Source organism: Macrotis lagotis, chromosome X (genome assembly GCF_037893015.1).
Source record: "Macrotis lagotis isolate mMagLag1 chromosome X, bilby.v1.9.chrom.fasta, whole genome shotgun sequence".
NCBI lineage: Eukaryota > Metazoa > Chordata > Mammalia > Peramelemorphia > Peramelidae > Macrotis > Macrotis lagotis.
The window spans coordinates 617,839,746-617,857,434 of NC_133666.1; the positions used below are offsets into that span (position 1 = coordinate 617,839,746).

Genomic DNA, 17,689 nt, shown 5'->3' on the forward strand with positions numbered 1-17,689 from the left:
CTGATGTTTTAGCTTTTCATAATGTCACCCTCATCCTGCCACAATTTTCATTTTTCCCAGGTCTCAATTGTGCTACATCTTCAAGAAGGCTTCTTTTGGAAGATGGCAGACCTGGGGGGAGAACAGGAGTCCCCTCCTGTTCCATCCCCCATCAATTTTTCATCACCTGGGATAACTCCTGGACTTCATCACCACAAGACTCAACTCCACCTCCATGATCATCAACATGGTACTCCCTTCAACAATATCCTTCCCTACTCAGACCACCTGTTTTGTACTTTCCTTCCTATATCTACTTAATTAACATCTTTAAGCATGTTACTTTTTTCTTTCAATTCAGAAATTATCTAGTGCTTGGCACATTGTAAGCCCTTAAATGCTTTTTCATTCATTTAGACCCCTCAACTGCCCCTGGCCATTCTAATAAACTGGATGAAATTAAGTAAGTACAGGGACAAAATGGTACAGCTACAGAGTTTGGTGCCAGAAAACTAAATCCAGTTTGAGAATGGACTGGGTAGGCACAGGAAAATAGAGAATCTGGGGTCACTGTTGACCACATGCTTCATAAGAGTCAGCCCTGAAATGCCATTGTGAAAAAAAGTCAGTGGAATGCTGGGGTGTGTTAGAAACAAATTCCTTGGCAAAGTCAAGAAGAGGATCTGGGTTTTTATATCCCTCCTTCCCTCGTGGTATAGTGAAAAGAAGTATCAGGAGATCATGATTCCAGCTTTCACTAAATATGTTCTCACACGTGCATTTCCACCCACTTGGTGTCTTTATTTCCTCAGTCAAAAAAAAAGAGAAGTATTTGGGCTAGTTATTCTTAAAGTACTTTGCAGCACTTACATTCTTGGATTCTCTGAATATATCATACAGAACAAAAAGTCATCCTTCCAATAGATTCTGCATGCATTGACTCACATTCAAGGTATTTTAGTTAGTGCCTATGCTCAGCACTGAGAAGGACATAAATTTTAGATAAGATTCCTAGATTGTTAGAATTGGATGATCAACTAATCCAACCCCCCCCCTTTTTTTTTAAACAATTGAGGAAACTTAGGCCTAGAGAAATTGAATGACTTACCCAAGGTCACATCTCTACAGGAGCATCTTTGCATGACAGAGCCAGGACTCAGACTAGGTATCTTGTTTTAAGGTTCTTTCTTTTTGACCATTAAATTAGTTGTCTGATGGTTAGGCCTTTACTAAGAATACCTTGTCTCATTGTAATCAACACCCTTCAAAAAAAGGATATGGAGAAAAATGATAGTGTCCTATAAAAGAGATCAAAAATGGTCCTGAAATGTGGAAACATTCATGTTTGTGTGTGTGTATGGACAATTATACATATAATTTTATGTACTTTCTTTGGTTTTACTGCTTAATTTTTGACAAAAGTTAACTATTTCTATAATTTGTCATCCTTACAAATTTGATGGGTGTTAAGTGAAACCTCAGAGGTTTTAAAGATTTTGCATTTCTCTTGTTATTAGTGATTTGAAACAATTTTCCATTTGGTTATTAAATAGTTTGCAGTTCTTTTGAAAATTGTTCATACCTTTTGACCACTATCTATTAAGGAGTGTCTCTTGTTCTTATATGTTTTCAGTCCCTGTATAGCATTGATATCAAATCTTTAACTGGTGTTTCATATAAAAATTTATTACCAATCATAGTTGGTCCTGCTGCACTGATTTTGGTCATGAAGGCATTTTTTTTTAATTTATCTTCTATGATCTCTGACATCCAATGATTGATGAAGAATTCTTCCCATTGGCTATTGTGAACTGGTTGATCCGTAGACAATAAAAACTTAATATGTCTAAAATTGAACTCATTATCTTTATCCCAAATCCTCAGTTTCCTAACTTAACTATTACTGTGATGATTACCACCTGGCTATTAATCTAGATGTAATCCTTGATTGCTCCCTATTGTACACTCCTACATAAATAAGCTATTGTCACATTCTGTTGATTCTACTTCTTCTGTACTACAATCCTCTTGTCACCTCTGACACTGCCACCATTCTTGTGCAGGCCCTGCTGAGTGGCCTTCCTGTTTCAAATCTCTCCCCACTCCATCCATCCTCCACTCATGTTTTTTAAATTATATTTTATTTCAATTAGCAAAAATATCCCTTCTAACATTCTCTCCCCCACTGAGAACAAAAGAAAAACCCATTACAGGCATGTTATCAATTGGTCAATCAATAAGTATATATTAAGCACCTGCTAATTGCTAGGGAGATGCAAAAAGATGCAAAAGTTTTTGACCTCAAGTAGTTTCCATTCTAATGGGGAAGGCAACATGCAAATAAATATATGCAAAGCATGCTACATACATGATAAATACAAAAGGAAGGCCCTAGAATTAAGGGGGTTGAAAGGTGGCTTCTAGGATTTTAATTGGGACTTAAAGGAAGCCAGGGAAATCAGTAGGTAGAATTGAGAAGGAAGAGCATTCCAAGTCTGAGAGATAGCCAGAGAAAATGCCCTGAACCACTAGATGGATTGTTTTGTTTGTGGAACAGCCAGGAGGCCAGTGTCTCTAGATCAAAGACTTTTTGTCAAGAGTACTAAGACTGGGAAGATAGGAAGGAACTTGTTTGTGAAAATCTTTGATTGACAAATAGAGTAACATTTTTTCCTTTAGCCTGGAGGTGGAAAGGAACCATCGAAGTTTATTGACTAAGAAGTGATATGATTGGTCCTGTGCTTTATAAAAATCATTTTAGTGACCGAATGGAAGATGGATTAGAGTGAGGAAAGTGTTGAGGTAGACAGACATAGCAGGCTGAATGTGGGGATGGGGGCCTGGCAATGTCAGAAGAAATAAGGGAGCATATTGGAGAGAGGATGCAAAGGTGAAATCAATAGACCTTGTCAGGAGCTTGGATATGGGAGATGAGAGAGAGAGAGTGAGTGAGGAGTTTAGTATGTTTCCTCAGTTGTAAGCCTAAGAGACTGGGAGGATAGTGTTTAACTCTACGATAAAGTGGGATAGGAGGAGGGTTTAGGGAAAAATATAATGAGATCAGTTTTGGAAATGTTGAATTTAAGATGTCTACTGGACATCCAGTTAGAGATGTTTAGGTGTTTTTTGTTTGTTTGTTTGTTTGTTTTTGCAAGGCAAACAGGGTTAAGTGGCTTACCCAAGGCCACACAGCTAGGTAATTATCAAGTGTCTGAGACCGGATTTGAACCCAGGTACTCCTGACTCCAGGGCCAGTGCTTTATCCACTGCGCCACCTAGCCACCCCCCAATTGGAGATGTTTAAATGGCACCTTTTCAAAGGATATGTGAGATTAGAGGTCAGCAGAGAGATTTGGACAGGATAACCATATTTGCCATTCATCAGGAAAGAGATGGTAATTGAATCCATGGGAGCTGAGAGGAACCAAATTAAGAAGTGTAGAGGAAGAAAAGAAGATCCTGATGAAGTCTCTGTCACCCACAGTTAAAGGGCATAATCTGAAAGAGCATTCCATAAAAGAGAAAGAAAAGAAGTGCTCAAGGTGGGTAGGATGGGAACCTAGAGAAAGGAGTTCTGAAAACCTAGAGAAAAGAAAGTATCAAGGAGGAGAGAGTGATTAACAGTGTCAAGAACTCCAGAGAGGTCAAGGAGAATGAGAATTGAGAAAAGGCTATTGGATTTGACAACGAAGAGATTAATAACTTTGAATAGTTCAGTCAAAACAAACGTATGTATTTAACCACATTCAAAAATAGTTTGTCTTACTCTGCATTTTGAGTCTTCATCCCTCTATCAGAAACTGAATAGCATATTTCATTATTAGTCCTCTGGAATCGTGGTTGGTAGTTAACATCAATAAGAGTTCCGAATTCTTTCATAGTTGTTTGCTCTTACCATATTGTTATCATTGTACAAAATGTTCTGCTTCTGTTCACTTCATTCCATATTAGATCATAAAAGGCTTCGCAGATTTATCTGAAACCCTCTCCTTCGACATTTCCTAAAGCACAATAGGATCTCATCACATTTATATACCATAATTTCATTATCATTTCCCCAACTATGTTCTCATTCTTTGCCACTTCAAAAAGAGTTATAAATTGTGTGTGTGTGTGTGTGTGTTCTTCCTACCTTTGACTAGTTAAGATGATGGTGAGGTTCCGATGTCAGTCACTCCTCCCTATCACCCTCTCCTTGTTTTAATAGATGTCTACTTCTGCACTCTGATTATATGAGGCAATTTTCCCTAACCTTCCTTTCCTTCCCCACTCCCTGAGTGTATTCCTCTTTTTTCCCCATCTCTTCAGATCATCACATCAAAATAAAAACCACTCCCAGACCTTGTCTACTTAAACTCCCTCTATGACCCTGATGATGGTAAGGTTCAAAGGAGACAAATCTATATCTCCTCATATTAGAATTCAAATTGTTTATTCTTGTTTAGTCCCTTATAATTATTTCACATATGTTTTTTGCTTTTCTTCATTCAAACAGAACACTTGGATCTCAAAATTTCTCTGTACCTCTTTCTTTTCATCAAGAATTCTTGGAAATCCTCTATTTCCTTAAAGATCTATTCCCCCCCCCCCCCATTTATACTCAGTTTTACTAGATAAGTTATTCTTGCATGTCTACCCATATCTTTTTCCCTCTGAATTATTGTCCAAGTTCTCTGCTACTGTATTATAGTACTTGCTAAATCACATGTGATCTTGACTATGACTCTTCTTTCTTTTTGACTACTTACATTTTTTCTTTGGTCTGAAAATTTTGGCTATGGTGATCTAGGGAATTTCATTTTGGGCCTTTTTCCTGGGCCCACTTTGCTTTCTGATTAAGAAACCTGGGCCGTTTTCTTCACATTTCATGTCTGGGCTTTTTTTTTTTTTAAATCATGTCATTCAGTTTGTCCAGTGATTGTTTTTTAAAATTTTATTTATTTATGGTAATGGGGTTAAGTGACTTGTCCAAGGTCACACAGCTAGGCAATTAAGTATCTGAGGTTGGATTTGAACTCAGGTCCTCCTGACTCCAGGGCCTGTTTTCTATCTACTGTGCCACCTAACTGCCCCCTTTGTCCAGTGATTCTGTTTTTTTTTTTTTTTTTTTTTTTGGTAAGGCAAACGGGGTTAAGTGGCTTGCCCAAGGCCACACAGCTAGGTAATTATTGAGTGTCTGAGACCGGATTTGAACCCAGGTACTCCTGACTCCAGAGCCGGTGCTCTGTCCACTACGCCACATAGCCACCCCTATCCAGTGATTCTTAAACTTTTTTCCCAATCTGTTTTCCAGCTCAGTTTTTTAAACTCTTGCTTCAGCTTTAATAGGAACTCTAGTTGAGTTTATGCCTAAACTGGTTTTTTTTGAGGCCTTGTTTGTAGGTGTTTTGGAGTCACTCTTTTTCTAAATTTGTGTCTTGACCTTCCTCTGTCTCCATATTACATTTTTATGGAAGGATTCTTTTTTGTTTGCTTATTCTTTCATCCTATTTTCTGAAGTTAACAATGATGTTAGGGCTGGGCTCTGCAATATTTCTAGGATGATCTTATTGATGTTTTCTTAGCGAATTGAGTATTGTCCTGATTCAGGATTGTAAGGAAAAACTAGAGATCAGGGGTGGCTAGGTGGTGCAGTGGACAGAGCACCAGCCCTGGAGTCAGGAGTACCTGAGTTCAAATTTGGCCTCAGACACTCAATAATTACCTAGCTATGTGGCCTTGGGCAGGCCACTTTACCCCATTGCCTTGCAAAAACTAAAAAAGAAAAAAAAAAAAAAGCTAGGGATCTGCAGTCAGTGCTCCCAGTGTCTTAATACAGGACAAAGTCTGACTGCTGCTATCTTTGCCTGATCCTTGCACAATTCTTATCTGCTTTGGATCTGAGTCACTGTAGACTATTGCTTGACTCCAGTTCTCTTAGCCAATTAGAAAGTCTGTTGCTTTCAGAATGAGATTCCTGTCCTATTTAATCCTCTGTAGTCTGAGCTAAGTACTAGAAATGAGATTCTTCCTGGCTCTAGGGATCTGAATCACACTACTGCTGCTGACTTTCGAATGTCATTCTTTCTTGATATCCCTCCTCCGTGCCTCCCTACAACAGGAACACAACCCCCATACTCAGATCCCCTTCTCAGTCTACCTTGTATGTTTGATCTAAAACTGTATGAATATGGTGGTGACCTGGAAGGAGTCTAGGACCTCCTCTTACTCTAGTGCACCACCTTTTCCTGGGCACTGCTTGGCTGGTTGGTTGGTTGTTGTCACCCTTCATTCTTGAAGAGGACCAAAACAATGTTAGAGACAAGTTACAATGTGCCTGACTGATTGATCTGCCTGTATTGATCATGGCTGATCAATACAAACTCAGAGTGCTCTACCACAGTTGGGCACAAATAGTACTTGTGAACACCTTGGAGAGTTCTCTAAACTTGCACATCTCATGTTTCCTTTTTAGTTTTTGCAAGGCAAATGAGGTTAAGTGACTTGCCCAAGGTCACATAGCTAGGTAATTATTAAGTGTCTGAGGCCAGATTTGAACTCCTGACTCCAGGGCCAGTGCTCTATCCACTATGCCACCTAGCTGCCCCTCTCATGTTTCCTTTTAGCTACTTCAATTCTGCTTTGCACTAGAGAACTCTATGCACGATATGCTCCTTGCCCTACCTGCTCCCAGTGTCAGAAGACTTTTCTGTCTCCTTATGCCACCCTGCATTGGAAAAATGTTGCATTGTTCCTTTTATCTGGATTTCTTCATCAGGATTTTATCTGATTTTTCTAAATCTCTTTGAAGGAGTTTTGTGGAAAGGAGCTTGACCATACTGTTTCCTACTACTCTACCATCTTCACTCTCTTCCACTCAATTTTCAGATCAATTTTCCTAAAATGTTAGTCTGATCACGTCACACATCCCTAATTTAATAAATTCTAGAGGTTTGCTGTTATCTCCAAGATCAAATCTAAAATTCTTTTCAGTTTTTAAAATCTTTCATAACCTTCCTCCTCCCATTCATGTACTCTGATATCCCTTTACATTGGTCTCCTTGCTTTATCTTTAATGAGACCCTTATCTCTTGACTCTTCTCCCTGCCTGACATTCTCTTCCTTCTCATTTCCATCTCTGAGAGCATTCCTGGCTGCCTTTAAGTATCAGCTAAATTCCAGCCTTCTTCAGAAAGCCTTTCAGTCAATAGTCAGCCAACAAGCAGTTTTTGTGGTCACTGTATTGAAGTCAGTGTTTGCTCTGTGCCAGGTATTCTGCTAAGTACTGGGGGGTACAAAAAATGAAAAAGACCATAGTACATAGTCTGATGATAGAGACAGTATTCAGCAATGATGTGTAAACAAGCTACATGTAGGACCGACTGGAGTTTACTAGCAGAGGGAAGCATCAGAAGAGGCTTCTTGAAGAAGGAAGGACTTTAGCTGAGACTTAAAAGAAGGAAAGGGAAGCCAAGAGGGTGGAAATGGGGAGGGAGAGAGTGCCAGACATGAGGAGCAGTCACTGAAAATGCACAGTTAGGAGATGGAGTCTCTTTTGTGAAGAATAGCAGAGTCTGGGGTCAGTGTATCAGAGGGCATAGAGGTGAATAAGATATAAGAAGACTGGAAAAGTATAAAGAGACCAGCATATGAGAGGATTTGAACACCAAGCAGTATTTTTATTTGATCCTGGAGGGAAAAGGAAGACACTGGAGTTTATTAAATAAGATAGGGGACTGACACAGTCAGAATTGTCCTTTTAAAAGGGCAGTTTGGCAGCTTAGCAGAAGATGGACTGAAGTGGTAAAAATACCAGTTCTAAGATTGTTGCAGTAGGTCAGGTGTAAAATGATGAGGGTTCACATCAGGGTAGTGGCAGTGTCAAAGGAAATAAGGAGTTATATATATATATATATATATATATATATATATATATATATATATATATGTATATATATATATATATATATACATATATATATATATATATATATATATATATATATATATATATATATATATATATATATATATATGAGGGATCTCAATAAGGATAGAAATGAGCTTTTGCATAGTCCCATAGACTACTGTGGGATTCAACTACTATTCAACTACTATTCAACTACTATCAGCCCCTGGGAAGCTCTGATGATTCAGAGACTCTGAACTGCAGGTTCCCCATTGGTCTGTGATTCCTGCCCTGGTTATCCAGACTTCAGCCTGGAGTGGAAGCTAGAAGAGAGGTCCTGCTCCACTCCTAGGGTCAGTCACACAGCTACCATTTATTTCTAAACTTGTTCCTTAATCAGTATGCAACTGCTCTTCTCAGCCCCATCTAGGTACAGGTTGCCTTGTAAGTCCCACCTAGATCCATCATCCAAAACTGTATAGAGAGTAACAAAACTGTCAGAGAACACTGCACTAGTCAGCTCTCCCTAGAACCTCTTGCTGTCCCAGGTCTTCCTGCCCTTTTGGACCTAGTAGTACTTGAATGCTCCCAGAAAAAATGATTCAGCATGCTTTTTTCTCTTGGATTAGCCCACCAGGAATTCTAACTGATAGGTTTTCTAGATGTTGGTGGAGGGGATTTGGTACAGATGGGCTGTACTTTCTGTCACTTTGACTCTGCCACCCTGCTGGATGCTAGAGGACAGAACAGGAAACACTAGGCAGATACTACTGTAAAGAAGAAAATTTTAGCTTGGAGAAGTTCCTAACAGTCTTGTCCCACTACTAAAGTAGGCTCTCTGAGAAAGTAATAGCTTCAGGGGCAGCTTGGTTGTGCAGTGGATAGAGCACTGGCCCTGGAGTCAGGAGGACCTGAGTTCAAATTTGACCTCAGACAATTAATAATTACCTAGCTGTGTGACCTTGGGCAAGTCACTTAAACCCATTGCCATAAATAAATAAAAAATTTTTAAAAAGAAAATGATAGCTTTTCTTTCACTGGAATTCTTCACTGATTCCTTGTTAGGGATATTGAAGAGCAAGAATTTCTAGTCTGGGATCCACAGATCCCTAAGGGATCCATGGGTAGATTTCAGGGAATCTATAAACTTGAATGAGAAAAAATGCATCTTTATCTTACTATAATGGTTTTCCTTTGCAATCCTATATATGCATTTAAAAACCTCATTGAAAGAAGGCATCTGCAGATTTTACCAGATCACTGGGGCAGAGTTGGGTTGGGAGAAGAGGTCTAAACAGAGGATTCCTGTTTAGATATTAGTTAGATCAGATGTCTTTTTAGGTCTATTTCAATTTTGAAATTCTGTGAGTCACAGAAGTTTTTCTCTTAGTATCACAACATAGAATATGTAATGGATTCATTCAAAAGATAGATTTGCTATGTGTGTTGGACTCTGTGTTCCATGTTAAGAATTATTTAAAGGGGATTAGACATAGTCATGGTACTACTATAAGGCAAAGTGTGATATGTACTATAGTAGTATTGGAGTTTAGGGGAAGAAAGTAGTAAGCCTGTTGAAAAGACTTTTGACCTGGGTCTGGATGGAAGCATAAGATTTGGAGTTAGGAAGGGTGCCCTCCAAGTTTAATGCCAGTTTCATTATTTGAGGTATTTCTGGGTATAGAGAGATTGGAATCTTGCATGTCCATCTTCTGTAGCCCTTTGATCACTGGTGCCAGCATCTGTGGCACCAAGTAAGCAATCTAGCAGAAAAAGCCCCTGATCAAGGGTAGGTAGAAGGAGACCTGCTTCTACAGATTGTTGTATGACTTTGACTTAGTCACTTCACCTTTTAGAGGCTTAGTTTCCTCAATCACAAAAATGGGAGATATAATCTTAACAGTAGGTAGAATTATATAGAACCTTCAAGTTTGCAGAGGGCTTTACAGTTCTTATTTGATTGAATCTCTGTTTGGTCTCCCTTATGATGCTTTTGTGAGGATTGTGTTACACAGTGAATATAAAAATGGTCTGAGAAAAGTTTTATAAACACAACCTTTTATTGTGTTTATTCCAACCAAGCTTGCAATTGTTTTTTTTAAGCCCTTATCTCACTTTGGCTTCCCACAGCCTACCAGCCAGGAATATTTTGATGATAAATTTGATTAAACCGAAGTGGCTTAGAGTTGAAGAGTTTCTTCTTCTCTCAAAGATTCTCAAAAAGACAATGGCTAACCTCACTGGGACTTTAGACAAATCCTATGCTAAAACTAAGGCCTGGGCCAGATGAGTTTTCTGAACAAACCCCAGGAAACCATGTCTGTACAATTTGTATTTCACTTTTCACTATCTTCTCCTATAAAATGTCACCTAGTGATTATGACCCCCATTTTAAAATTCTATATCATCATTTTTAATTTATATCTCCCTCTTTCTCTTCCCACCTTCCCAAAATCTTTTTTATTCCTTTCCTCCTTTCCTCTCTGGATGTGCTTATCTCAGCTAGCACATAACTCTAGCAACTCCTCCCACCAGCACTTCTCACTTCCACCCCCTGCATTCCATATCATGATAGATTTTTCTTTGAATACACAAAGACTGAGTGGGTGCATCTTTCTGCCACATTTTTTTGGGGAGAATTTAATTCCAATTCTCTGCATCTTTTGCCCCACAGATGCAACCCGAATATTAGAATATGAGATCATTTAATAATAACGAAGTTAATAAATTCCTTTCTTAAAAATAGTGTTTCAAAGTTTAAAAATGTTTTTTTAACAAGTGTTTTTCACAGAACTCCAGAAGTATTTTCTTCATTGTTTCTCTTTTTCAAATGGGAAAAGTGTTTCTGAGAGATTATGGCATGGTAGCCACATAGTATCAGATCCAGGAGTCTATTACAGATATTATTTCAAGTCCAGTGCCAGTACCTTCGCAGGCCTCTCTAAACTCCCCCACCCACTTTTACGGGTCATTTTAGGAGACCAGATTTAGAATCAGAAAGGATTGTAGACCAAGATTAACAGACTTACTTAGGGCTGAGATTCAAACCTAAAGTCTCAGACTCTAAATCCAAGGATCTTTCTAAGGCAATATACTGTTTCCCATGAAATTATGGTCTCATGGTTAATCAGATTCTTAGAGTTAAAAGGAAGCATGTAGAGCTCATATAATCCAATCACTGCTTGCTTGAGTCACCCAAACAATATCCTTAAGAACCCCAAGTCTTGTGTCTCTGGCCCAGGAATCTTCTATTGTTTGTCTTTAACTCACTGATAGAAGCCTAATAGCTAATTGTGGTTGAGTGCAGCAAGAAGGGCAACATTCCATCCCTAGCCAATCATCTCTGAAAGGAACTGAAGCCTCACTTAAGAGACCCAGAGCTTCTCCAGACTTGTGTCTCCAGGATGTATGAAAATAATTAGGGCAATAGTTTCAACACATTTGTCAGCTATCTATTTCTGGTAGACCCCTCTGCCTAGGCCTGAGTACTTGCAAAGTATAAAATTGACTGATACTTATTATGCTCTGGTAGAAGCATAAGACATGATATTGTCTATTAAATATATCAGAAGTGTGAAAAGCAGAGTGGCCCATAAATTTTGAGTTGGAAAGAACCTTGGAGATGATTTACATAGTTAGCACATTTGCCCAGTGAAGACTTGAATTCTTCTTCTGAATCGAATACTTAATTCTGGTCATTTTTGATTGGGGGAGATCAAGGTAGGTTTCTTGGAGGAGGTGATATTGGAGTTGATGATGCAGGCATTTTAGGGAGTTGAGGTAGAGAGTCCCAACAGATCCAGTGGCAACATATGGACCACGTATGAGGAGAGGACATTAGTCATAGGATTTAGAGTTGGAAGGATCCATAGAGATTATCTAGTCCAACCCCTTCCTTTTTACAGTTTAAACATATGTAGGAAGATTAGGTGGCATTCCCAGAATCCCATGGAAAGTAAAAAGAAGTCTGTTTTCCAGCAGATTTTTAATGGGTCTTTTGAGCCAGGGTTGGAATTACTACACTTCTCTTGACTCCTTCACTGTGGGATGAGGAAAGGGCTGTAAACATGTTAACACACACACATGCACATACCATTATTTCCTGTGTGTTCACTAATCCAGGCCTTAATACTTCTGTTCTTACTAGGTTCATGCTTTTGTCATCGCCACCCATATAAATTCTTTTCCAAGTCTTTCCTTTAAAATTTGCCTGTTTTCTCTGTTGTTTTGTAAAAACATATAGCAGTTATCCCTTAGTTTCTAAAAATGATCAGCTTATTTTTATTTTTGGTCATGTGTCCTTGATGTTCTCTCTTTTTTTGACAAGCCTAGAACATAAATCCCCTCTGGAAACAACATAACCTCTTTGTACCCACACATTTGTCTGTATTTTTTCCACATACATTATTTTTCATTTTTATTTAGGTAATTTGCAGTTTTGATCTTAGCTTGTATATTCCATGATTAACCATTTTGTAAGCATCAGTGCAGAATTTTCTTTTTTTTAGTCTACACACAATTTAAGGAACTCCTTATCTAAAACTTTTCATCCATGCAGATTGGAAAATTATCAGAAATGTAATTTTTAGTGTGTTACATGGAAACCTAAGAGTTTAAGTGACATTGAACATAGGTCTTCTATGCTTCTGAAAGAATGTTTATGCCAAGAAGTAGGTCTGGACCATTGAAAATACTGTGACCATTAACTGGGGGCAGCTAGGTGGCACAGTGGATAGAACACTGGCCCTGGAGTCAGGAGTAATTGAGTTCAAATCCGACCTCAGATACTTAATGACCTAGTTGTGTGACCTTTGGCAAGTCACTTAACCCCATTGCCCTCAACAAATAAAAAAAGAAAATATTGCAACCATTTCCCATTTATGATCCAGCTCCTTCTTATTTTCAGTTCTGGGACCCAGGTCATCATTGCCTATCTACTTTACCTATCCAGGAGATAGCTAGTTACAGACTAATCCAGTGGACTCCCAATCAGATTGCATGTTATAAAGTGGATCATGTTTTCTTCATCCACTTGATCTTTACTTATGGAATACTAGGCCAGTCTCTTGAATGGCTATGGAAGTCTAGTAGTGTTCCAACTCTCTATGTAATTAGAATAATATCTTCAAATAGGAGCATCTGGATGACATCTGTTTATATTTTCCACAGTACAATGTCCATGACAATGACAAAGTATCTTTTTCAAGCATACAATTTCCCTTTTTAATGCCTCATTTGATTTTAATATTGAACAGATTTGAACAAAGTTGTCTCTGTGATCAAATCCTTGGTGGAATCTGCTATAATTTTAATATGTATAGGAAAAATGTATTGTTGTACAACCTTTAAAAATCTTTTACTTTTAATATATCAAATGCTTTTTGTAATTAATAAATGATAAATTCAGAGAGATCTTATAACCTCTACAGTTTTAACAAGGCCTGTATACTGTGACAGTGTAGTCTGTTTTATAAAATTATCCATAAAAGACAGACTTTTGTCTTATATTTTCATCCAAGATACCTTTGAAGTGGCTATAAACTGTACTCATAATACTTTTTGTGATCTATTCCATTCTTTCAAAACCTCACTATCTGTGAAATATCTTGAAAAATCAATCCCTGAGTGCCTTTTAAACTTAGGAATCAAAAATGTAAATCAAGCTATTTGTTATTCTTGTTAGATCCATGTCCTGTGGAGAAGTTTGGGTTTCCCAGATATTCTGTGGATGATGAGATGAGTGATAAAGCATTTATTAAGAGACTACCTTGTTCAAAATGTTCCGCTGGCGATGTAAATTGATCAAATGCAAAAGCTTATATTCTAATGGAGAAAGACAACATTTAGGGGTAAATGAGAATTGTAGGAAAGAAGTATTCACATGATGGCATGGTTTAAAAATGACTGGGATGTAATGTAAAAGCTTGATTCCAAGCAAGATAAGATGTTACTTTACTTCCCTGAGCTCAGGAATTCAGAGGTAGAGTCCAAATGTTTCTGGTGGGAAGGGATTGAGGCCAGAAAATGATACTCATTCTCTGGACCATGCCAGGATCTTTGGGAAAAGGAAGCCTCTTACTTTGCTAAAAAAATGAATCAATTTGATGTGAGTCCCATTCCTTTCAACTCAAAATCCCTTGACATCATCTTCTCCTCTCTCCATCTTTTTCCCAGTCTCTGACACATGACACAGAAGTAGCCAATCTATTCTCAAGGCTACCCTCTTTTCATTTTCACTTCATCCCATCCTTTCTTGGCTTCTCAAACAAATTGTATTTTCAGCCATTCTTCCCTGTTTTCTCTCAAATCTTATTAGCAAGGTCCTTTTCTACTGCCTTCAAACATATTCAAGCTTCTTTCATTCTTAAAGAACTTTTACTTTACATTTTCATCCCCTTAAGCCATTGTTCTCCTGAGTTTCAATTATACATCATTTATTGACTCCTGGACATTTAAAACTGGATGCCCCAGAAACATCTTAAACTCAGCATGTCTAAAATAGAACTTTTGAGCTTTCCTCCTAAACTCCTCTTTTGAACTCTTCCTAGATTTCTCCAAACTACTCTTTTAGGTTAAGCAATGGGGTTAAGTGGCTTGCCCAAACCACACAGCTAGGTAATTATTAAGTGTCTGAGGCTTAATTTAAACTCAGATACTCCTGATTCCAGGACCGGTGCTCTATCTACTACATCACCTAGCTGCCCCCTTCCAAACTACTCTTGCAGAGTCTCAGATTTGAATTTCAGCATTATCCCTAACAACTCATCTCTCATATCTGGTCATTTGCCAAATCTTGCTATTTCTACCTTCACAACATATCCTACATCCCACATCTATCGCCCCATTCCACTGAGACCTTAATTTAAGCCCTAGTCTTCTTCACCTGGATCATTGCAACAACTTTCTAACTGATCCCTCTGTCTTAAGTCTCTCACCACTCCTGTATACTTGTTGCCAAAGTAATTCTTCTTATTCTACTATTCTAGTGACTTCCTATTGCCCTAGCATAAAATAGAAATCATCCGTTTAGCTTTTAAAACCCTACAAAATCTGTCTATATTCTCTTTTTTAACCTCATTGAACATTCATTATACTTCCTGTAGACCAAATCCAACCAAACTTGTCTTTTTCTGTTCCTCAAACAATATTCCAGCTTCCTTATTAGTGGTATCTTTCCATGCCTGGAGAGCACCCTTTTCCTTTAAGAAGGAGCTCAGTAGGGCAGCTAGGTGGTGCAGTGGATAGAACACCCACCCTGGAGTCAGGAGAACCTGAGTTTAAATTGGCCTCAGACATTTAAAAAAATTACCTAGCTGTGTGACCATGGGCAAGTCACTTAACCCCACTGCCTTCCAAAAAAAAAGTTCAGGCATCATTCCTGAAACCTTTCTTGATCTTTTAACTGTTAGTGCCCTTTCTCCCAAATTACCATGCATTTAACTACATTGTATATATTTGTATTTACTAACATTTATCTTTGTGCTCTACTCATTAAGTGCCTAAACCCTGGAGATAGGAAAAGTAAACCAGTCCCTGCTCTCAGGGAGATTGTAGTTTCACTCTTTGATTTCTAAAATTAAGGACACTTTCAATTCAGACTTTCCTTATCTAATTCTGACCTCTCATTTGACAGATAAACTGATTATTCCTCACTGTATTTAACAGTTTGAGTCTCAGAGTTTCACAGGCTATTTACTTTATTCCTTTTGCTTTCCCACTTTAGTAGTTCAAAGAGCCATGATTGTATCATTCTATCAGGTTGCTTACCCAATCTTTGTTAATTTAATCTCCAAAACTGTATCTGGAAAAGTTTACCTCCAGGAAAAGTATAGGGTCTAGAAAAGTAATAGTTTCAGTATACTTTGTCTTGATCAGAACTGTTCTGTAGTATTGTGTTCAGGTCTGGGTGGCACATTTCAAAATGATATATATGAAAGAGGACAATTAGCATAGTGAGAGACCAGAGACCATATCATATGGTTGATTAAAGAAACTGGGATTGTTTAGCCTAAAGAATTGACTTGGGGGTCGGGGGACAAGATAGATAGATATAGGAGTTACTAAGTGCTAACAATGGTACCAGCACTGGACTAAGCATAGGAAATGCACATATCAGCAAAAAAGAAGTCAATACCTTCTCTTGAATGCCTTACCTTCTGAGAAAACAGTGCCTAAAAGAGAGCTGAAAAGTGTGGGGGAGGGAAGATACTACATGAGACAGAGATGAAAGAGCCTGGAGAATCAGAAACCAGATAGCTGGCTTAGGAACATCTCCAAATGAAGATTCCAGAAAGGAACTCTCCATATAAAAGAATGGGATCAGAGGAAGAGAAGGCACCTAGAGCAGAAATGGAAAAAAAAATCTAAACCAGTGTCAGGACCCACTGGGTTAAAAGTAAAATATTCTTTCAAGTATTTGAAATGTTATAGAAGAGAGGTTAATTTGTTCTGGCCCCAAAGGGCAAAAGGAGTGAAACAATGAATGAAATTTATTGAGTGGGGGATTTTGACCTGATTTTAAGAAAAATTTAAACATAAACCTATCCAAAAGTAGAGTAGGCTTCCTGGAGATATAGTCTTTTCATTAGAAGTGGTTTAATTTTTTTTCTTTTCTATTGGTGGTTACTGTTTCATATGGGTACTTTTCTTGATATATTCCTTCCTCCCTTCCTCAAATGTTCCATTCCTTGTAACAAAGATTAGAAAAAAGAAAGAAAATGGAATGCTAGGTGGCACAGTGGATAGAGCACTGGCCTTGGAGTCAGGAGGACCTGAGTTCAAATCTGCACTCCAACACTTAATAATTGCCTAGCTGTGTGGCCTTGGGCAAGTCACTCTTAACCCCATTGCCTTAAATAAATAAAATTTTTTCAAAAAGAGAAAAAAATGGTCCAGCAAAACCAACCAAGACACTGTCTATGCCTGATAGTATATTCAGTGTCCCATACTGTCTGGTGGAAGTCAAATAGTCACTTGTCAGAGTAGTTCTGTAAAAGATAATGAGTTAAATGATTAATGTGGAACTATGTTTAACATAATTATACATGTATAACCTATATTAGATTACTCTCAGTCTAGGAGAGGAGAGGAAAATGTGGTACTCAAAATCTTACCAAAAAATTGATTATTGATCTTTACATGTAGCGGGAAAAAACAGATAAATTTTAAAAAGAAAAAAGATATGAATTGAACAAGATTTTCTCTGAGGTCCTTTCCAACTATGACATTCTGGAATAATAATAATAGTGGATGTTTATTTAGCATTTTATCATTATAGGGTACTTTAAAGACATTATCTCAGTTGGTCATTATAAAACGTTCTGAGGTAGGTAGTTCAAGTATAATTGGTCTCATCTTGTGTCTAAGAGTACTGAGTTTTAAAGAATTGAGTAACTTATTGAATAATCTTGAAATTCTTAAATGTTCAAGCTAGGCCATTCAAGCTAGGGAGTTCTGTAGCCTACTTAGACATTAAAAAGTTACCATTCCAAGATGTGAAGGAAGTTAATTATAAATCTCTAAGATCAAGAACAATTCTCCATAGGATAAGTGGCCAAAGAATATGAAAAAATCATTCTCAAAACAATGTACCCTATAAATGACCATATGAAACTTGTGCCATGTAATTAATAACTGTTAGCACATTGTAGGTACTTAATAAGAAAAATATTAACAGAAATAACTGAGGTTTCACTTTCCAGCTGATAAGAAAATATGACAATAGATAGAAATAGGTAATGTTGAAAGGGCTATGCAGTGTGCACTATTATGGTGTGGATGGTACTATTAAGTAATCCAGACATTCTGTAAAGCAATTTGGAA

At 37.8% G+C, this 17,689-nt stretch overlaps 1 protein-coding gene across 1 annotated transcript in view; it reads left to right on the forward strand.

Moving 5' to 3' along the window:
* The window catches only part of LOC141500053 (uncharacterized), a 44,918-nt gene that overhangs the window by 1,991 nt on the left and 25,238 nt on the right, over window positions 1-17,689 (forward strand). Inside the window, exon 2 of the mRNA XM_074202940.1 lies at window positions 61-229. Coding sequence (XP_074059041.1) covers window positions 103-229 — 127 coding nt within the window. The 5' untranslated portion in view covers window positions 61-102. The remainder of the gene's footprint in view (window positions 1-60; window positions 230-17,689) is intronic.